Here is a 23,640-nt window from a genome sequence, read left to right on the forward strand (position 1 = left end):
AGTCCTGGTCCCACTGCCAGCAACTCCCCAAACAGATCTAGCCACATAATTGTCACCCACATTCAGAGGGCCTAGTTCAGTCCAATGCATGTTCCCCAGCTAACAGGCCAGAGTCCCCAAGCTCCCACCAGCTTGGGTCAGCTGTCTCTGTGGTTTTCCCCATCATGATCTTAACTTCACTTGCTCCTGTGGTCCCTCCTCCATCACTTCAGCTGAAGTCTCAGAGCTCAACCCAGTGCTTGGTTGTGGATTACTACATCTATTTCCATCAGTTACTGGATGTAGGTTATGTGATGACAATTAGGGTAGTCACTAATCTGACTGTAGGGGAAGGTAAAGTCAGGCACCTTCTCCACTATTGCTAGGAGTCTTAGCTGGTGTCATTCTTGTGGATTCCTGGGAATTTCCCTAGCACCAGGTTTCTCCCTAACCCCCAATGGTTACCTCTACCAAGATATCTCTTTCATTACTCTCCTTTTCTGTCCCTCCCTACACACGGCCATCTCAGTCCCTCCCATTCCCATCCCCCATCCTTCCTTTCTACACCCACCCCCAGTTTACCCAGGAAATCTTAACTATTTTCCCTTCTTGGGGCCCTCCATGTGTGTCCCTCTTAGGGTCTTCCTTTTTATCTACCTTCTCTGGGGTTGTGGATTGTAGACTGGTTATTCTTTGCTTTGTATATAATATCCATTTAAGAGTCAGTACATATTGTGTTTGTCTTTCTGGGTCTGGGTTACCTCATTGTGGCAGGGTCCTGTGCTGGTGTTCCTTTTGGGGGAGGGGGCAAGTAGGCACAGAGTCAATGACACAGACTTCCCAACTTGAAACAACAAGCTCAGTTTATTCAGGAAGAGGCAAGGCTTATATACCCTCCACCCCACCCTGGGGGAGGGTCTGATGAATATGCATCTGCTGGTATGACATGGCTGCCTCTCATTGGTCCAGGTCATCTCCAGATTATGTCTCAGCTGCTATTGCTAAGGCCCTTAGGCAGACCCAGGTTGGCTCTCGGAAAGTTTCTTATTACTGGTTTGGGCCAGCTGGCCCCCAGGTCTGTTAGGGATGAGTCATCTCACATCTACTAAGGATGATTCTTTCTAATTCCATCCATTTGCCTACAAACTTCATGATGTCATTATTGTTTTTTAACTGCTGAGTAATACTCCATTGTGTAAATGTACCACATTTTCTTTATCCATTCTTTGGTTGAGGGGCATCTACATTGCTTCCAGGTTCTGGATATTACAAATAATACTGCTGTGAACATGGTTGAGCAAGTAACCTTGTGGTATGATTGAGCATCTTTTAGGTATATGCCCAGTAGTGGTATTGCTGAGTCTTGAGGTAGATTGATTCCTAATTTCCTGATAAACCACCATACTGATTTCCAGAGTGGTTGTATAAGTTTGCACTCCCACTAACAATGAAAGAATGTTCCCCTTGCTCCATATCCTCTCCAACATAAACTGTCATCAGTGGTTTGGATCTTAGTCATTCTGGCAGGTGTAAGATGGTGTCTCAGTGTCATTTTGATTTGCATTTCCCTGATGACTAAAGATGTTGAACAATTGTTGTGGGATAATGTTTTTGTACACTGGTTTAATAAAATGCTGATTGACCAGTAGCCAGACAGGAAGTATAGGTGGGATAAGCAGGCAAGTAGAATTCTGGGAAGAGAAGGACTGAGTCAGGAGACACCAGCCTGCCATCCAGAGAACAGCATGTAATGGCACACAGGGAAAGCCATGGAACACGTGGCAACATATAGTTGAACAGAAATGGATTGAGTTTAAGTGTAAGAGCTTGTCAGTGGTAGCCCTGAGCTAAAGGCTGAGCAGTTTTAATTAATGTAAGCTTCTGAGTGATTATTTTATAAGTGACTGTGGGGTCCATGGGGTTGGACAGGACCAGAGAAAACATCAGCTACAAACAATTCCTTAAATGTCTTCCAGCCATTTTAGATTCTTCTGTTGAGAATTCTCTGTTTAGCAATGTACACCATTTTAAAATTGGATTATTTGGTATTTTGATATCTAGTTTCTTGAGTTCTTTATATATTTTGGAGATCACCCCTATGTCAGATGTGGGGTAAGTGAAGATCTTTTCCCATTCTGTAGGCTACTATTTTGTCTTGTTGACTGTGTCCTTTGCCTTACAGAAGCTGCTCAGTTTCAGGAGGTCCCATTTATTAATTGTTGCTCTCAGTGTCATTGCTAATAGTGTTATATTTAGGAAGTGGTCTCCTGTGACAATGCATTCGAGGCTACTTCCCACTTTTTCTTCTGTCAAGTTCAGTGTAACTGGATTTATGTTGAGGTCTTTGATCCATTTGGACTTGAGTTTTGTGTATGGGATTAGATATGGATCTATTTGAATTCTTCTACATGTTGACATCCAGTTATTCTAGCACCATTTGTTGAAGATGCTTTCCTTTTTCCATTGTATAATTTTAGCTTCTTTGTCAAAAATCAGGTGTTCATAGGTGTGTGGATTTATGTCAGGATCTTCAATTTGATTCCATTGATCCACGTGTCTGTTTTTATGCTAATACCAAGTGGTTTTATACTATAGCTCTATAGTAGAGCGTGAGGTCAGAGGTGGTGATACTTCTGTTGGGGGAGCCTACCCATTTCTCTGTGGGAGGCCCACTCCTACTTTTTCCCCAGGGTACTCTTGAGGAGGGAGGAGGGAGAAATATTTAAATAGAAGGATAGAGGGGAGAGAAACAGAAACACAGGATAGCCTCAGGAGGGCCTGGATCATAATCCACCAGCCTGTTCAGTATCTTCTAAAGGGCCTTTTGTAGGAATGCCAATGTGTGGAACAGAAGACCTCCCCCTAGCACAGCCAAATGCAGACCTTTCCAATCGCCTGGTAATCACACATGTGGTCAAGCAATCCTCCAGTGAAGCCCTGCTGGGTAAAGCAAGCTCAGATCTCACTATGAAACCTTTGTGGGCCTCCACAACTCCCCACTCTTGATATAATAAAGGGTACTCTAGGCTCTTGAGATAGACTGTGCCTGTATTAGGTCATCCTTCTTGATTAATTTTACATACATACATTCAGGAAGCTATCAAGAAGAAAGTTGCCTGTCTTTGGCTACCAGCCTCTGGCAAGAAGGCGTACAGAGCTTAATTCAGCTCTGAACCAGGTTGCTCCTAAGAGCTTGCAAACAACCACAGCAATCTCCATAGTTGCCACACCTCTCAGTAAAGGAGTAGAGAATAATAAAGATGGAATATTCTTTTTTGAATGGGTCTAAGGTGATTACAGCAGTGTTAGCTGCACCCAGCCCTTTTCTAAATCAAAACTCTCTCCTAATAGATGTTCAATAAAAAATTTCAAGAGACTATTTTGATTCCCAGGAAAAAAAAACAGTCATTTCAAAACACTTCAAAGTATCAACTCAAGTAAACAAAAGCCCATGATAATTATAAAGACACTTTCAGCTGTTTAAGTAGCTTATATATACTTGTGTTCCTATCACAGCAGTAGAATTTCTGTATAAACTAACTTGATTGTGGGAGGCCTACCCCTTTCTAAACAGAAACAGAGGAGGAGTGGAAACTTTTAGGAAGAAGACAGAAAAGCTCCCCTAATTATGACACCTTCATTTAAGTTTTCCAGGGGCCATTGAGACCATAAAATTATATTTTGAGCTATCCTAAAAAGTGTTCAAGTGCCGGGCGGTGGTGGCGCACGCCTTTAATCCCAGCACTCGGGAGGCAGAGCCAGGCGGATCTCTGTGAGTTCGAGGCCAGCCTGGACTACCAAGTGAGTTCCAGGAAAGGCGCAAAGCTACACAGAGAAACCCTGTCTCGAAAAACCAAAAAAAAAAAAAAAAAAAAAGTGTTCAAGTATATCTTAAGGTAAAGGAGTAATAAAAACTTCAAGATGCTTCTAATTGGATTGATTTGGTTTATTATTTAAAAATTAATGTTACCTAATTTGTCCAGACTAGTCAGATATTGATGGAATAATAAAAACAATTCTAGTATGAACATTAATATACATATTTACACTTTTTAAACTTACATTCAATATTTACACTTTTTACATATTTATAAGTGGCATGAATATCATATTTACACTTTTTACAAACTTATATTCAAAAGGAAACTCCATTTACACTTTTTACAAATTTACATTCAACATATTTACAAGTAACATGAATATCACTAAACATATTTATACTTTTTACAAATTTATGTTCAAAAGGAAACTCTATGGGACTATTTTACAAACTTTAGCACACATCTAGAAAGACTTTCTTAACAGAACTGTTATATTTTCTTTCAACAAGACAGAGAGTTCCCAAATCATGAGTTACTGCAGTTAAAATTGTAGGTGAACTCAAAACTGCTTCATTTCTGTAGTTCAGAGTTCATGGTCAGCTTTGATATGAGATTCCTGTGGGTAGCCAGCAAGCTTCATTTTGTAACTAAAGGTACAATTTCCCCCTTCTTAATTTTTTGAAGCTGTATCTTAAGATTGCCATGAGCTCTTTCAAGGATGTCTGGTCTTTGATAGATTTTTATTAGACCATAAGTTTTTTGCACACACAAGCAATTTTCTGGTGTTCAGACCATTTTTTCCTTGCTTTCTAAAAGGTTTAAAAGTGGCTTGTTGACAAACAGCTTTAGCATTTTAATTGCCTCCTGACAGACAAGCTTTCACCTATTTCTTGTTTTCAGGAGGTAAGGCTAACAAGGCTTGTGGTAAACGTGGCATTTTTAACTCCTTAAGCTGTTTAAAATGAATTAAAACATGCATTTGCTCGATATTTTCCTGGGCATCTTATTACTCTGTTACGGGGAATGAAAGCTTTTGTCTCAGTCTATCTGCATTTTTTTTCTGAGCCTGCTTTCCATGCCACCTGGCTTTTTACCAACTATATTTCACAAGCTACCTTTCTCTATACTGTCACGCTGTTACAAAGTGTATTTCCCATGCTACCTTACGAACTGCATTTCCCAGGGTGCCTTTCGGGGTCTGGGAGAAAACTCAGCTGCAGCCAATAGCGGTCCTGGTTTTGTTCACATGGTCAAAATCAAGTTTCTGCTCTTTTATCATGGGAGGTTTTTGAATCAAGATTAAGCTTTTTACCTGACACCATCCCCAGAACAGATCACACATGTCCATGTGCACTCAGACATATGCTTGTTACCAGAAGTGAAAACTTCTTAGTGCTTCACTCTCCCACCTCACCAGATCAGTGAATTTTTTTTTCCCCCAGATAGAACTTCTTTGTCCCTGCTAGCCTCCTCCCCCAAGATGCAGAGTCACTGATGCTACTGCCACAGCTCAGGACCTACACTAAGAGCACCATGCTCTTTTCCTGAATCCGGGACCAACCAAGTGTCCCCACAACAACCACACCTATAGCTGCTTTTTTTTATTGTAGGGAGGATCCCAAAGCCTCCACTGCTTCCTCCATGCCAGCAGCCCCTCCCCATGTCCTGCACCACCTCTGCTGGGGCTCCACCCTAGGGAGAAGCTGTCCCTGCTTGGCTTTTTGCCTGCACTCTCTTGGGCATCAGCTCTGGCCGCAGGGGACTCTGGCTGCTGTTTTTCTAATAATGGCTTGTAGGGGAGATAGGAATAGCAGAGAGGATTTGCCATGTTTCAAGAGGTTTTTTTTTTTTTTTTTTTTTTTTTCTGTTTTTTCTAGGGCCATTACAGGTGATTTTCCCATTCTGATAGATGTTATTTCCAGGTGAATCTAATTTTTGCCCTTACAAGAAGAAAAGAACTCTGAGAAGGAAAGACCTGAAAAGCTTTCAGTTTTTTAGTGAGAGATTACTAGGTTTTTCCCAAGACTATTCCCTATACCCTGCTTTTGCCAAGAGGAAACCAACTCTGATAGTACGATTTATCAGCAAGCATTTTTATCCAGTCGCAATAGAGCAGAGGATTTGGTCACATTCTTGTCCACCTCGGAAAAAAAATTTTTTTTCCTGCCACTCAGGGCTTAAAGCTAAGCTATCCACAGAGATCTTTTTCTGCCCATTTTCTTTCAGAGTATTTTTTTCATGACTTCCATTCTTCCCCCAGGAATCTGCATTCATAGTCCCAAGAACACAGCTCCACTGTCTTGTTGCTTTACTGTCTTACCCAAAGCTTTTTCTACATTATATTCCTATATCGTACCTTATCTTAAGTTTCTTTTTACACTATATTCCTACCTTACACTTTTTTCCTAGTTTTTATAGATAGAAATTAAGAGAGAAAGAAAAAGAAAGAAACCTAGATAGAGATACTCGCTGCTGCCTAACTTTTCACTTCGGCATTTCTTTCAGCCACCTTACTTTATCTATACTCCTGAAAATAGAATACCCCCATCTTCATTATACTACAAAACTAGACATGCCAAACTGCTTTTTATGGGGCCCCCAACCCTCCTTTCACTAAGTACCTGGTGCCTATTCTTGGACCATCTATGGGGAGGGGGGCTCTCCATTTCTCTGTGGGAGGCCCAATTTTACTTTTTCCCCAGGGTACTCTTGAGGAGGGAGGAGGGAGAAATATTTAGATAGAGAGATAGAGGGGAGAGAGACAGATAGAAACACAGGATAGCCTCAGGAGGGCCTGGATCATAATCCACCGGCCTCTCCAGTATCTTCTAAAGGGCTTTTTATAGGCACACCAATGGGTAGAGCAAAAGACCTCATCCTAGCACCGCCAAGTACAGACCTTTCCAATCACCTGGTAACTACAAACATCGTCAAACAATCCTCTAATGCAGCCCTGCTGGGTAAAGCAAGCTCAGATCTCACTATGAAACCTTTGTGAGCCTCCACAAACCTCCAGAAGTTCCTTTATTGTACAGGATTGTTTTGGCTCTCCTCGGTTTTTTGTTTTTCCCTATGAAATTGAGTATTGTTCTTTCAAGGTCTATGAAGAATTGTGTTGGAATTTTGATGGAGATTATATTGAATCTGTAGATTGTTTTTCGTAAGATTGACATTTTTACTATGTTGATCTTACCTATCCAAGACCATGGGAGATCTTTCCATTATCTGATATCTTCTTCAGTTTCTTTCCTTAAAGACTTAAAGTTCTTGTCATACAAGTCTTTCACTTATTTGGTTAGAGTTACTCCAAGATATTTTATGTTGTTTGTGGCTGTTGTAAAGTGTGATGTTTCTCTGATTTCTTTTTCAGCCTGTTTATCATTTGTATATAGGAGGGCTACTGATTTTTTTTTTTTAGTTAATCTTGTATCCTGCCACATTACTGAAGGTGTTTATCAGCTGTAGGAGTTCTCTGGTAGAATTTTGGGGGTCACATGTGTACTATCCTATCATCTACAAATAGTGAAAGTTGGACTTCTTCCTTTCCAATTTGTATCCCCTTGATCTCCTTTTGTTGTCTTATTGCTCTAGCTAGAACTTCAAGTACGATACTGAATAGATATGGAGAGAGTGGACAGCCTTGTCTTGTTCCTGATTTTAGTAGAATCACTTTGAGTTTCTCTCCTTTTAGTTTAATGTTGGCTGTTGGCTTGCTGTATATTGCCTTTATTATGTTTAGGTATGTTCCTTGTATCCTTGGTCTCTCCAAGACTTTTATCATTAAGGGGTGTTGGATTTTGTCTAAGGCTTTTTCAGCATCTAAAGAGATGGTCGTGTGGTTTTTTCTTTCAACTTGTTTATATGGTGGATTACATTTACAGATTTTCGTATGTTGAACCATCCCTGCATCTCTGGGATGAAGCCTACTTGATCATGGATGATTTTTCTGATGTGTTCTTGGATTCGGTTTGCCAGTATTTTATTGAGTATTTTTGCATTGATGTTCATGAAGGAGATTGGTCTGTAATTCTCTTTCTTAGTTGTGTCTTTGTGTGGTATGGGTATCAGGGTAATTATAGCCTCACTAAAAGAATTTGGCATTGTTCCTTTTGTTTCTATTGTGTGGAACAATTTGAGGAGTATTGGTATTAGCTCTTTGAAATTCTGGTAGAATTCTGTGCTGAAACCATCTGGCCCTGGGCTTTTTTTCATTGGGAGACTTTTTATGACTGCTTTTATTTCCTTAGGGGTTATAGGTCTATTTAAATTGTTTATAATCTTGTCTTGAAATTTTGGTTGTGGTACCTATCCAGAAAATTGTCCATTTCTTTTACATTTTCCAATTTTGTGCAGTACAGGTTTTCTAAGTATGACCTGATTATTCTCTGGATTTCCTCAGTGTCTGTTGTTATGTCTGCCTTTTCATTTCTGATTTTGTTAATTTGGATGCTCTCTCTCTGCCTTTTGGTTAGTTTGGATAAGGATTTGGCTAAACAAATGAAGGACCTACCTGACAAGAACTTTAAGTCCCTGAAGAAAGAAATTGAAGAAGATGTCAGAAAATGGAAAGATCTCCCATGCTCATGGATAGGTAGGATTAACATAGTAAAAATGGTAATCTTACCAAAAGCAATCAAAAACCCAACAGTTCAATTTAAAAATGGGCTATAGAACTGAAAAGAGAATTCTCAACAGAGGAAGCTCAAATGGCTGAAATACATTTAAGGAATTGCTCAACATCCTTTAGTCATCAGGGAAATGCAAATCAAAATGACTCTGAGATACCATCTTACACTCATCAGAATGGCTAAGATCAAAAACGCTGAAGACAGCTTATGTTGGAGAGGATGTGGAGCAAGGGGAACACTCCTCCACTGTTGGTGGGAATGCAAACTTGTACAGCCACTTTGGAAATCAGTATGGCGCTTTCTTAGAAAATTGGAAATCAGCCTCCCTCAAGACCCAGCCACCCTTGGGCATATACCCAAGGAATGCTCAATCATACCCCAAGGACACATGCTCAACTATGTTCATAGCAGCATTATTTGTCATAGCCAGAACCTGGAAACAACATAGATGCCCTTCAACTGAAGAATGGATAAAGAAAATGTACATATACACAATGGAGTACTACTCAGCAGAGAAAAACAATGACATCATGAGGTTTGCAGGCAAATGGATGGAACTAGAAAAAAAATCATCCTGAGTGAGGTAACCCAGACTCAGAGAGACAAACATGGTATGTACTCAATCATAAGTGGATACTAGATGTAAAGCAAAGGATAACCAGACTGCAACTCACAACTCCAGGGAGGCTACCTAGTAAAGAGGACCCTGAGAAAGACACAGGGATTTGTAGCTGGAGTTTTCCTGCCTGGCCCACAATGGGACAAATCTTTCTCACCTGCCAGTCCCACAGCCGCTCAGACCCGACCAAGTAAACACAGAGACTTATATTGGTTACAAACTGTATGGCTGTGACAGGCTTCTTGCTAACTATTCTTACAGCTTAAATTAATCCATTTCCATTAATCTATACCTTGCCACATGGCTCGTGGCTTACCGGCATCTTCACATGCTGTTTCTCATTGTGGCGGCTGGCAGTGTCTCTGACTCAGCCTTCCACTTCCCAGCTTTATTCTCCTCCTTGTCCCGCCTACACTTCCTGCCTAGCCAATGGCCAATCAGTGTTTTATTTATTGACTAATCAGCAACACATTTGCCATACAGAACATCCCACAGCAGGGATTGCTCAATGACAAAGAAATGGATGAGATCTACTGAGGATAGAGGGGGGTAATGGAGGGCAAGGGTCAGGAGAAAGAGCACTTAGGGGAGAGGGAGGTACCAGCTGGATCAGGAGCAGAGGGGAGAATGGGGAGGGAGATACCGTGATGAATGAAGACCCCAAGGGAATAGGAAAAAGCAGAGTGCTAGAGAGGTCCCCAGAAATCCACAAAGTTACATCCACTGTAGACTACTGGCAATGGTCTAGAGAAAGCCTGAGCTTTCCTGCCCTGGTGATTGGGTGGCCAAACACCCTGGCTGTCATGATAGAACTCTCATCCAGTGTCTGATGGAAGCAGATGCAGAGATCCACGGCCGAGCCCCAGGTGGAGCTCCGGGAGCCCAATCGGCGAGAGAGAGGAGGGATTGTATGAGCAAGAATTATTGAGACCATGATAGGAAAAAGCACAGGGACAAATAGCCAAACTTGTGGAAACGCATGAACTGTGAACCAATGGCTGAGGAGCCCCCTTGGAACTGGACCAGGCCCTCTGGATAAGTGGGACAGTAGATTAGCTTGAACTGTTTGGGAGGCCCCCAGGCAGTGGAGCCAGGACCTGTCCTTGGTGCATGGGCTGGCGTTTTGGAGCCTGGGACCTATGCTGGGACACTTTGCTTAGCCTTGGTGTAGGGAGGAGGGGACTGGACCTGCCTCGGTTGAGTCTACCAGGCTGGGATGACTCCCCAGGGGAGACCTTGCCTTAGAAGAGGTGGGAATGGAGGGTGGATTGGGGGGGAAGGCTGGGGAGTGGGAGGAGGGAGGACGAGGGAATCTGTGGCTGATATGTGAAATCAAGTTAATTATAAAATATATAAAAATAATAAATAACTTCATGGACAAAAAGTAAAGACAGATAATCTTCTCATTCTAAGGAAGATTTATTTCTAATATAAATATGTTTTTAACATGTAAAAACTTAATTTATAATCACATAAATAAATTTCTTCAAGGCAACTTGCTAGTATCTAAGAGACAGTTTGACCAGTCAGTTGTAGAAATTTATCCTAAAGTATCCTTTGTAGATACTGTTAAATATTTTCAAGCCTTGTGCTTCTGTCCACAAAGAAAGGCCTTGAGGGAAGTAGAGGACTCTCCGAATGCCTATGTACAAGTACCTGCTAATCGTATTCATTTTGACTCTATGCAAAATTCAGAAATACCATTGATGCTGCATTCTGCTAGAACTGTACTTTGTTCTAGATTATGATCTCAGCTCTAACCCTCAAACATCACTGTCCCAAGGCTTCTGTAGTGATAGTCACAGCCATAAGCAACAACCCTGAAGGCACTGGTTTCTCCCTAGAAAAAACATAGACAAGATCATGGAGCACACACTAAGCACTCAGCAAGGACTGGTGTCCCAATGCCACTGGATATGTAATGTTCTCTCCGACTAAACCTGATGGATGGTAGTTTAAAACTCCTCAATCCCTTAGCAACTCTGTGGTAGGATCCTTCAAACATCAATTCATTTTATTACTGTAAACATTTTCCTTATGAAGAGATTGAGGTTTTATGAAGGGATTGAGGTTATAAAAGGAAGTTTTCACTCTTTTACATTTACTTGAGCAATTGACTTTTAATAGTTTAAAAGCATCCATCTTCTTAAAGGTGGTGGTGTTCCTCCAAGTTAATATTTTCCTGCTCTCTTGACCATAGGTTGCTACTGGCAGAGCTGTTACTGAAGATTTGGACCTCTATGCTACATCTCGAGAGAGACGATTTCGTTTATTTGCATCTATAGAATGTGAAGGACAGTTATTCATGACTCCATATGATTTTATTTTGGCTGTTACAACAGATGAACCCAAATGTAAGTAAAGATTTTAAATTGCCTTTATAATTTTACTTTCATAATAATTTAAAATATATTAATAGTATCGTGATAATTTTCAAAGACTTCCAAAGATGGTGGTAAAAGTAATGGATACTAAGCAGTTCTGGTCAGGTTAAGTAGATGACAATAAAAATGAACTTTGAAGAGAAGAATCTCTAGTTTGTAAAAATATGGGGTAGTATACATATTTTAGAATACATAACAAAAGCAGTGTGACAACTCAGAATTCATTGTGTTATGCAATGTTTGCAGACTGATATTTCTTATAAACCTTTATTATGTCTAAAACTGCAGAAATTTTGAGTCACTTCCTTGTATATTGAACTTCAACACCACCTTCTTTTAGATATTCTTATAAGAGATTAATGTTCTACCTTTTATTTCTTGTATCCAAAATGAGTAAAGTAATTTAGAGGACTGGCATTGAAGTTAGCCTTGCTCAAGAATTCTACTTTTCTGTCTTCTACATTTGGCTTAGCTCCTGAAGTATAAAGATGGGCTAATTCTGTCCCACTTTTCCATATGTTAAAGGAGTGGTTTTCAAACATTTGGACAGCTGCACAGTTTTTGGAAATGCTTTATTACTGACTTAATAAAAAAAGTAGCAAGATTCTTGTTGGGCGGTGGTGGCGCATGCCTTTAATCCCAGCACTCGGGAGGCAGAGCCAGGTGGAGCTCTGTGAGTTCGAGGCCAGCCTGGTGTACAAAGCGAGATCTAGGACAGGCACCAAAACTACACAGAGAAACCCTATCTTGAAAAAAAACTAAAAAAAAAAAGTAGCAAGATTCTTGTATACACTTTTATATCCAACCAATTTTAATATGTTCTTTTCAATGAAGTGTATAAAGAAAATCCACTTCACAGATAACAGGTGGTTAGGAGAGGGAAGACTATTTCCTTCTGACCTTGGGCATTCTCTTTTTACATTGTCACAACTTGCTAGTGGTAGTTCAGGCTTTCAAACTCTCCAAAGATGGTATTGAAAGATTCTCTAGAATGAAGGGATTTGGGCTAGATTAACTGGATGGCTGGCTGGTAAGAATGAGATTGAGAAGGAAAAAAAAGTCACTGAATTTTTGACTGATGTATTTGAGATGTATCAAATATGTAAAAGTTGGATTTATCTAGTTTCAGCTCACTGAAAGATAACTAACTAAAAATTAATGCACCAAATAAACTGGCTAATATTTGCTTCAATTTCTCATAAAAATATATGATAATTTAGACTAGAGCAGTTATAGCCATTTTCCTCCAGAGCAAAACCAAACTTTAAAATTTTTTCAATAATTTGATAAACTTGTGCAAACTAGCTTTTAATTCTTTCTAACCCCTCAGTGCTGGACATTAGATCCAGGGCTTTGTATATGCTGCACAAGTGCTTTTCTGCTGAGTTTCATCACAACCCTCAATGAATTGACTTTAGATGCTTTGAATTCTCAACAGTGAAGATCAGGGAGAGGTCTGAACATTTGGGATTTGTCTGTACATGATTTGTAGTTAATGCTATGTATGTTGAAGTTGTCCAGAGAAATACTATACTATTTTACATGACAGGGGACCAATCCTTGAGGAACTCTTACACTTCCAAAGATGGATATACAAATGCTAGCAAAGGGTAGGCCTCAAGAGCACTATCCAGAGACACAAGAAAAAAACAAACAAAACCCAACTTAGACTGGTACCGTCATGGAGGCCAAAGGAAATGGTTGGGGTGGTCCAGTGAGTGGAACACTGCTGAGAAGTCAGTTAGACGAGGATAGAGTAGATTCTAGACTTAGCAATATGAAGGTTGCTGAGGATTTCAGGGAATTGACGAGGACAAACGCTAGGATGCAGAGGAATACAGAGGAGGAACTGAAGGCAGTGACTGGCAAGTATCTAGTCCAGATGCTCGGCTCTGACAGGGAAAGGAAATGCAGCTGCATTGGAATTTGAGGTAGAGGCTTGATCATGCAAGATTTTAAATCCCCCAAAATTTTAAAAGTAGAATTTGGTTTTGACTAGAGGGAAAGAAAGGCCTGAGAAAAACACACAATCAAGACAGTAGTGGTGTATTTACAGTAGCCACTTTGGAAATGCGTAGGGGAGAAAAAGCTGAAAATTAAGTAGGGCTCTTTAAATAGTAATTATAAGGCTAAGATAAGATGTATAGCCCTTTGACTTAATTAACATGGTATAATGTGAGTTATTCTTTAATTTGGAGTAACCTCATAAAGAATTTTTTGAGAATACATGTGTGTGGCTAGTAGACTAGAACCAGTGTTGGATCTGTCATCATCATTGTGATCACTTGAATTCATAATTAAGATTTTTAACATCTCTGATATAATTTTATGATGACATTCAATAAGAAAATGCATTTAAGTATTTACTTAGTAATTGTAGCACAAATGCTAATTGTAAAATATACCACATTGTTATTGGTAACTTCTTTGGAAATTATTTTTTCTTATTTTTCCCTTTAAAGTAGAGTTTAAAAGGTAAATTTCCCTTCTAGGATTAGAATATGTAGTTATTTTCCTATAGCATCAAGAACCATTTTAGTTTATATGTTTAAAAATACATTATTAATTCAGACACAAAAATATATCACAGATATGATTAACATCAGCCTATAACTTGAGAAATAAAATACTTCTAATATTAAATCTACTATAAATTTAATGCCTCCCTCCACCTGTTATATTTATATACTCAGTGATTTCTTATGATAAAGGAATTTAGAAAGTCAGAACACCCTTTGAAGACTTATCTTAATGGTTCTTTAGTCTTTATTTTTTTAACAGCTAATAATATTAAACATGGTACATTTCCTGCAGAATGAATATGTCTTTTGTGAATAATCTACTCTGGAAATCTCATGAAACCACAAACTCAAGAGTAAATCTAACTTCCTCGTTGGATAAATAGCTTCTGAACATTGCATAAGAACATGTCCATGTAGTTTTAGTTTTATGTATTTTTTCTTACACTCTTTCCGAACTGTTATTTCATTGTTCTTCTTACTAAAAGGAACCATGCAGAATTATGTGTACAGTAGCATAGGTAAGGTTACATGTAAATCCTGTGATTTCTGTGCTTGATCTCTATTCATATATACTACCTAGGTAAAAGAAAGATTTATTATAAAATAGAAGAGAATTGATCTCCAAGAAAAATTAGTTTCAAAATTTATAAAAGTATATTTTCACCTTTAATCTCAAGATGAGTTAGTATATTGCCTTAAAAAGAGAGTTGCATAGCAATGTGCCTTCTGTATAACTTTAGATTTGGTATATTTTTAATTATACAGATTTGCTATGTAGAAACAATTACTGATAGTCCACCAGTTTTCCTAATGATGGTATACTGTAGAACTTAATTCCTACCAACCTGGAGATATTCTTAGCCATTTACAATGTCAGAATCTGAACAAAAGAAGCAACAATTTGGGCTGTGCATCTGTCCATGTATTTACTGTTTAAACTGAGATCATCGACATGACAAAGAAAATGGTATTTTATTCAGCTACTACACTTGTGTCTCCAAACTACTTCTAGAACAGCCATATACAGAAGGGAGAATGTAAATTGGATAAGAACTTTCCCAGCTCTCTGTTAGCTCCTCTTCTCTTTGCCACTATCATTTTTATCCTGGACAGACCTTCACTGATGAATTACTTCCACAAATGCTCACTCATCTGATTCCAGCATGAATATTTTATAATTATCATTATTTGTCCTTCAAGTCCCATAAAATATTTAACATTAAGTAGCTTAACTTAACACGGATCCAGAAAGGCCCACCCATAACCCAGTTATGGGGAAAAAAAATCCTGTGACACTGATTTTACTTATTATAAGTTACAGTATTTTAAACAAGTAGATACCATGAAAAGATCCTATCTTAGATTCAAATATTGAGGGTAAAAAACTTATGCCTTTTGAACATAAAAGCTTGATTTTGAGTTATGGTTATATATGGTTACTAAATATGGATAGACATTACATACAATATTATCTAATTATTTTATATTTATTTTAGTTGCTAAAACGTGGAAGTCACTTTCTAAACAGGTAAGTTAAAGCTCTTGGTATACAACATATGCATGTACACACATGATACACACGTGTAGGCACACATGCACATTATCTGATTATATATAATTATATGTTTATATGTATGTGTGTGTGTTTTACAAATTGAAATCACATAATGGTGGTATTTTTTAGTCTTCATAGTGTCAGTAAGTAAAGGTTGGCAATTCCATGTGCTAGTGAAGATAGAGGTTAATTGTCATGTGTGAGTGTAAATTAGTCTTCCTTGTTTAGAAACAATTATCATTTCTGCTAAATTGAAGCTGTATAGACTCTTTACCCAACTGGTCCATGCCTGAGGTTAAATTCTACAACAGTACATTCACATGTACCTAGCAAAATCCAACTTAATATACTTTATAACTAGGTCATTTCACATCTGTGTTCATACCTAGAGAAATCTTCAGTTACATACAGAAGAGGGTTCAGAAGTCCGTAGACTACTCATCATGCTTTAAAAAACAAGCACATGAGTAATAGACCTAATACATTTTCAAAAAATATAACTCCATTCAGACAGAATTCAAAACTGGGAAAAGGAGACTACACTATTAAAGGATTCATCCACAGTTGGCAATACCAAGGGAAAAATTAACATAAAATTCAGACAGTAGAAACATCAGGAAGGGCCTCAAAGTGGCTTCTAATATACTAATGAGTGTCTGCTTTTAACTTAGCTACTTTTAACTTCCTTAACTAGTAAAAGGCAAATAAATGCTTCCTTGTGAAACTTCAGAAACATTCTCTTCACAGTTAAATGTAAGATAAAGGTACATGCTATCATAGCAAGAGAGCTAGCAAAGAGACATACCTCATTAGCTGAGAATTCTAGACTGCCCTGATAAAGTACCACAGCCTAGCGACTGAAACTGCATTTATCATTTCATAGTTCTTCAAACTAGAAACTTAAAGTCAGGGCACTAGCAGGTTGGTTTATTCTGAGGATTTTCCCCTTTTCTCTGGCCGTCTTCTCACTCTGTTTCCACTTGGTCTTTCCTCTAATAATTTAGGGGGATCTCATATGATAACAGTGATATTTTTGAAGGACCTGTCTCCAAAGTAGCCAGGTTCTTAGGTACTGCATTAGGGCCATAGTATATAGTATGTCGAGGAGAAGGGGGAGGGTAAGAGTGGAGAGGAGGCATTGTAAGGACGACAGTAGTGGCAATAATACAATTAAAAATCATATCCAATGAAAGTTTTGCAGGTTACTACTCTATATAAAAATAAATAAATCAAAGTTAATAACAGGCTGATATTCAATTTTAAATTAATAATGACAACTATAAAAACTGCATTAAGATACATTTCACAATAGCAACAAAATCTATCACGTACTTAAAAGTGTACCATCTTAGCTGCTTTTCTATTTCTGTGACAAAGCACTAAAGCAACTTAGGATAGAAACCGCCGGGCGGTGGTGGCGCACGCCTTTAATCCCAGCACTTGGGAGGCAGAGCCAGGCGGATCTCTGTGAGTTCGAGGCCAGCCTGGTCTCCCAAGCGAGTTCCAGGAAAGGCGCAAAGCTACACAGAGAAACCCTGTCTCGAAAAACCAAAAAAAAAAAAAGAAATGATTTCCTTGAGGTTGTGGTTCAAGATGGCAGGTCGAAGATATGGCAGCAGAAACAGCTGAGAGCCCTCACCTTGATCCAAAAATAGGAAGTAGAGAGCTAGCTCAAAATGGAACAAGTCTTGGAAACCTCATATCTCACCCACAGTGACATACTTCCTCCAGCAAGGCCACACCTTCTTCTTTTTTTGGTTTGTTTGTTTTTTGTTTTTGTTGTTATAATTTCTTAAAATTTTTTCATTTTAAATACCAACCACAGTTCTCCTTCCCTACACTCTTCCCATTCCCTCCTCCCCACCCCCACCACCCCCATTCACTCTTCAGAGAGGGTAAGGCCTCCCATGGGAAGTCAACAAAGTCTGGCACATGATGTTGAAGGCAGGACCAAGCCCCTCCCTGCTGCATCAAGGCTGAGCAAGGTATTCAACCATAGGGAATGGGCTCCAAAAAGCCAGTTCATGCACTAGAGATAGATCTTGGTCCCACTGCCAGGGGCCCCACAAACAGACCAAGCCACACAGCTGTCACCCACATTCAGAGAGCCTAGTTTGGTCCCCTGCGGGTTCCCCAGCCTTCAGTCCAGAGTCCCTGAACTTCCACTAGCTCAGGTCAGCTGTCTCTGGGTTTCCCCATCATGATCCTAAACCCCCACCCACTGCTCATATAATCCCTTCTACCTCTCTTTGACTGGACTCCAGGAGCTCAGCCCAGTGCTTGGTTGTGGATCTCCACATTTACTTCCATCAGTCACTAGATGAAGGCTCTATAATGACAATTAGGGTAGTCACCAATATGATTATAGAGGAAGGCCAGTTCAGGCATCCTCTCCACTATTGCTAGGAGTCTTAGCTGGGGTCATCCTTGTGAATTCTTCCTAGCACCAGGTTTCTCCCTAACCCCTTAATGGCTCCCTCTATCAAGATGGCTCTTTCATTGCTCTTCTTTTCTGTCCCTCCCTCTAGTACCTCCCCCCATTCCCTCATGTTCTCATCCCCATCCCTACCCCTCTCCCCTCTTCCCAGTTTACCCCCTCCCAAGGTGATTCATGTGAGTCCCTCTTAGAGTCCTCCATGTTACCTAGTTTCTCCGGGGTTGTGGACTGTAGCCTGGTTATCCTTTGCTTTACATGTAATATTCATTTATGAGTAAGTACATACCATGCTTGTCTTTCTGGGTCTGGGTTACCTCACTCAGGATGATTTTTTTCTAGTTTGATCCGTTTGCCTGAAAATTTCATGATGTCATTTCTTTTTACAGCTGAGTAATACTCCATTATGTAAATGTACCACATTTTCTTTATCCATTCTTCAGTTGAGGGTCATCTAGTTTGTTTCCAGATTCTGGCTATTACAAATAATGTACTATGAACATAGTTAAGCAAGTGTCCTCGGGTTATGATTGTGCATCCTTTGGGTATATGCCCAAGAGTGGTATTGTTGGGTCTTGAGGTAGATTGATTCCCAATTTTCTGAGAAACCGCCATACTGATTTCCAGAGTGGCTGTTGTTTTGTCTCATTTACTGTCCTTTGCCTTACAGAAGCTTCTCATTTTCAGGAGGTCCCATTTATTAATCATTTGCTCCCATTGTCTGTGCTACTGGTGTTATATTTAGAAAATGGTCCCCTGTACCACTGAATTCAAGGCTACTTACTGCTTTCTCTTCTATCAATTTCAGTGTAGCTGGATTTATGTTGAGGTCTTTGAACCACTTAGATTTGAGTTTTGTGCATGGTGATAGATATGGACCTATTTGCAATCTTCTACATGTTGACATCCAGTTATGCCAGCACCATTTGTTGAAGATAGTTTCTTTTTTCCAAGTTTTGGTTCTTTGTCCAAAATCAGGTATTCATAAGTATGTGAATTAATGTCAGGGTCTTCAATTTGATTCCATTGATCCACATGTCTGTTTTTATGCCAATACCAAGCTGTTTTTATTACTATAGCTCTATAGTAGAGCTTTTGAAGTCAGGGATGTGATAAGGCCGCCCACACCTTTTAAAGCCCCCTAAACAGCCATCAACAAGAAACATATTATACTCTGGGGCCATTCTCATTAAAACCACCAAATTCTACTTCTTGGCCCCCATGACCTCTGGTGGCCATATCATATTGCAAAATGAATTTAGTGCAACATCAGAAGTCCTCATAGTCTTTCAGTTTCAACACCAATTTAAAGTCCAAAGTCTAACATCTCTTCTGAGACTCAAGGCAATTTCTTAATTTTAACACCTACAAAATCGAGCTGGGCGGTAGTGGCACACACCTTTAATCCCAGCACTCAGAAGGCAGAGGCAGGCGAATCTCTGTGATTTTGAGGCCAGCCTCGTCTACAGAGTGAGCTCCAGGACAGGCACCAAACTACACAGAGAAACCCTGTCTCAAAAAACCAAAAAATAAAAAATAAAAAAAGTATATAACACCTACAAAATCAAAAGCAAATTACATACTTCCAACATACAGTGGCACAGAATATGATTGCCATTCCATAAGGGAGGCATTGCAGCATAGTGAGGGAATTCTGGACCGAAGCAAGACTGAAGACAGAAGGGCAAACTCCAAATCCTGTAGTTTTGTGTCTGGTGTCAGAGGGCTGAAGCGGCTCTGCCCTTCCAGCTTTGCTCTTGGGATGGTTTCACTCCCTGTTGATGGCTCTCCGCAGAAGCTCTCTCATGTCTCCAGCACCTCTAACATCTTGGAGATTTCAGCACAATCCAGACTTCACTTTTACAGCTTCACACAATGTGGCCTTCAGGACCTTCATGCAGTGCCTGGCCTCAGCCGTTCTCCTTTTTCGTGGAAGAAGATTGCATAACCCCTTTAAAGCCAGAACCATGTGGCTGAGGCTGCCGGGTTCAGCTGCCCACTGGGATGGAGCCTTCTTGAATCAGATTTGCAGCAGCTTTCCTTTGTTGTTGATTTTTAGGAGGTCGAATCCCTTCGGCCTTTCCCCTTCACAAGTTGATAGCTACTTGCGACCTCCCCTTGAGGATACCACTCTCTATATTCTATTTTCAGTCAGGCCTCGCTTCAGTTTTATCTCTTTCAGCACAAGCCTTGACTTTATCATTAAATTTCTTGATGTTATTTTTCTCTTCCAACTGTACACTTCATATTTCTTTTGTTCCACATGTGCTTTTTCATTGTAGACCTGCATAGTAATTATAAATAACCATGTGATAGAGTCAATATCAGACTGTCTTGAAATCTCCTCTGCCAAAGAAATTAGTCCATTGCTTTTTAACTTAGCCTTAGGAAAATTCTTAGGACAAGGGCAGAAAGCAGCCACATTCTTTCCCACAACAGCACAAGAATGGCCTCTAGTTCAGTTGCTGTTAAAGCCCTTGCTTCCCTCTAAAGTCTCTTGAGCTGGGCCTCCACAGTCCACATAGCTCTCAGGACTGTGTCCCAGGCTCCTAGTAGGATGGTCCATTAAGCCCTGTTTATAGTATTCAACCACTTTACTAGTCCAAAACCCCGAAGTCTTCCATATTCATCCAAAACCACATGGCCAGGTATGTCACAGCAACAGCCCACTCCCTTACTCCAACTTCTATCTTAGTTACTTTTCTGTTGATGTGACAAAACCCCAGGATCAAGGCCCCTTACAAAAGAAAGTGTTTAAGTGGGTTTGTGGTTTCAAAGGATTGGACACCATGATGGCAGAGTAAAGTCATAGCAGCAGGAATAGCTGAGAGCTTACATCTTGATCTGAAAGCCTCAAAGCTGATTCCCAGTGACATACCTCTTCCAGCAAGGCCATATCTCCTAATCCTCCCCAAACAGCCACCAAGTATATACTAGAGCCCAAGTATTCAAAGATTTGTCTATGGGGCCCATTTGCATTCAAACCACTACATGTACTTTATGGAGTATGTACAACATTTTTAAAATGTCTTTCAAGGAAGGGAATAGATATAGTATCATGTTCATGGGTACTGAACTATTTATAATAATACTTATATCCAAATTTATGTATAAATTGTTGTTAATATTAGTCTTACTCTAATATAATTTCAACAGATTCAATAAATTGATTTTAATTTTCACTTTTTGAAACATTTCAGTAAGGACTCTAAAATACTTAGAATGGTTTTGAAAAAGAAATAAAAAAGAGGTGACAGGAATGAAAACAAGTGATTCATTTTAATAAGATTGATAAAGATTAATAGTAGGTTGATAATTAAAATGATATTATATCATTGCAAGAATATTTTAAGTAGATGAAGATGAATAATAATAGTAACAGAAAAATCCAGAGGCATTTTAGGGAAGATCTGTAAATCAGTAGAGAAAAGCCCCAATCATGTGTAAGAATAATAGGCTTTCCCTATGGGGTCAAATGAAGCTAATCCTCAGAATCCACCATCATATATAAAAGCTAATTGAAGATGGATTGTGTTCTTTTTTTTCCAAGCATCATGGCTAGTAACTTTTTTTTTTGTTTATTTGTTTTTGGTTTTTCGAGACAGGGTTTCTCTGTGTAGCTTTGCGCCTTTCCTGGATCTTCCTCTGTAGACCAGGCTGGCCTCGCACTCACAGAGATCCTCCTGGCTCTGCCTCCCGAGTGCTGGGATTAAAGGCGTGCGCCACCACCGCCCGGCCATGGCTAGTAACTTTAGTCTTCATTAAAATATATTTCATATACTTAGAAGGATGAACATGTCATAATACGCCATGGCAGTTGTGTATATGTACTATGAAAATCATCTCAAATTTGTAAAAGTACATATTGTATTTGTCACAGCATAGATACTTACCAACAGTGTTCATACTTTACCAATGGTTCATTCACATATATGATGATTATGTTTAAATAACCTATTATGTATCAAATACTGTCAGAGCTATCTAAGTAAATTGATAGTCCAGTGAACAGTTGGCTATAATTGTAAACAAATTCGAGAATTGTGCATATATTGGCTGTCTTATTCTTCCACCAATAAACATTAGCGTATCAGTTGACTGTTAGTATCAAAAGAGATAATGTTCATGCTCAGAGGTAATGGAGATAATAAGTTTCAGGGAACTGGGAAATAGAATTGGAGATGCTTGTATCTGTCCTTGCCTATAGTTATATTTTACCCTTATTAATTCTCAGGACTACACCTCACTCCACATAAGATTTCTTGAATTGTGGGCCATTGTAAAGTATCATGAGATGCTTTCATGTGCAGGAGAAGAGAAGAACACAGTGCAAGCAGTTGAGCCTCGCAGTCCTGGCTACCAAGTGCTAGTGGTGCAGTTGGCACCTAGAAACGCTTTTCACAAAGATTCAGAGAATTTCAGTGCAGCACCTTCTCTCTTGCCTTCAAAATGTGATTTAAAAAAAAAATAACAACTTCTACCCACCTGAGTCTCAAGTCCTACCACCTTAGAATTTCCAAAGGGAAAAAGAAAAAAAAAAGTAACCTCTCCCCACATATACATCTTAGCTGAAAGGTCAGGTCTGAGTATCATGCAAATGTACTAATTCAGAAGATTCTTCTACCAAAAAGCGATATTCACTCCCATGAAGGGAGTGATACTTGTACCGACCAAAGAAAATAATGTCTTGAAAATTATATGTGATTACTGTTGAGAGAAGTGAATGTCAGAAACTTTTATCGAACCCTAAAAGAATTCCATGATGCCCCAACTCAAAAATGTTTAAAGATTGTCATAATGAATATAGACTTGTTACACAGAGGAACAGGACATCACCAAAAGTAATAGCAGAGTTATCAATGCCAGTTGGGTTTTTGTTTGGTGTTATATTGTGTTTTATTTATGATTAAAAACTATAAATGCTAAAATGTAAAAATTGAAGAACACATAAGAGGATCTTTTTAGATAAGATACATGAAGCAAACCTCAAAAGAAATTACTGGCTGATTTTACTAAATTAAATAACTTAAACTGTGGCTACCCAAACAACAACACAAAAAGATATTTGATGCATAGGAAAATGCTTTCATAATTTATTATCCAAAAAACAACTTTAAAAGAGGACCTTATAGTTGTCTAGAACTTGTGTAAATTGATACTAAAAAGATAATCATCTTAATAAGAAATGGACAACATAGCTAGAATAGCTAGCAAATACATATGAAATAGTTCAACTAATAACCAAAGACATGCAAATTAAAGCAGTGATGTTCTATTCCACATCCACCAGATGGCTAGCTTCCAGAAATTTGACAGTGTCAATACTGAGCAAGGGCATGAAGGAACCAATTGAAAAAATAGATGATGCCTTTGCTTTGGGGAGGGATATGGTAATGGCTGATGAAATTTGAAATGTATATTTGAGGTCCTATTAATAGGTATGTATGCTAAAGAAAGGTTTAAATGTTCACACCTGCTCTCTTATTCATGTTTCCTGACACACTGATGGAAGAGTGAAAAGTTTAGAAACCATATAATCATTGGGGAAATGGATCAAATAATTGTAAGTAGCATACCATGGATAACATAGTAATACAGAATGAAATAAATGTGCTAGAGCTGTGTGTATCCAGTTTTAGACCTAACAGATACGGTTAAGCAAACAGCAAGTGGCAGGATGCTGATGTTTTCTAGGCCC

General features: G+C 39.1%; 1 protein-coding gene across 4 annotated transcripts in view; it reads left to right on the forward strand.

Annotated features, from left to right (window-relative positions):
* The window catches only part of Micu3 (mitochondrial calcium uptake family member 3), an 88,277-nt gene that overhangs the window by 25,100 nt on the left and 39,537 nt on the right, over positions 1-23,640 (forward strand). For all 4 annotated transcript variants that reach the window (XM_052752068.1, XM_052752064.1, XM_052752070.1 and 1 more), the window contains exons 2-3: positions 11,248-11,401; positions 15,450-15,481. In XM_052752068.1, the coding sequence (XP_052608028.1) occupies positions 11,248-11,401; positions 15,450-15,481 (186 nt within the window). The remainder of the gene's footprint in view (positions 1-11,247; positions 11,402-15,449; positions 15,482-23,640) is intronic.

The sequence above is a fragment of the Peromyscus californicus genome, unplaced genomic scaffold (assembly GCF_007827085.1).
Source record: "Peromyscus californicus insignis strain IS unplaced genomic scaffold, ASM782708v3 Scaffold_23__1_contigs__length_62951481, whole genome shotgun sequence".
NCBI classification, from domain to species: Eukaryota; Metazoa; Chordata; class Mammalia; order Rodentia; family Cricetidae; genus Peromyscus; species Peromyscus californicus.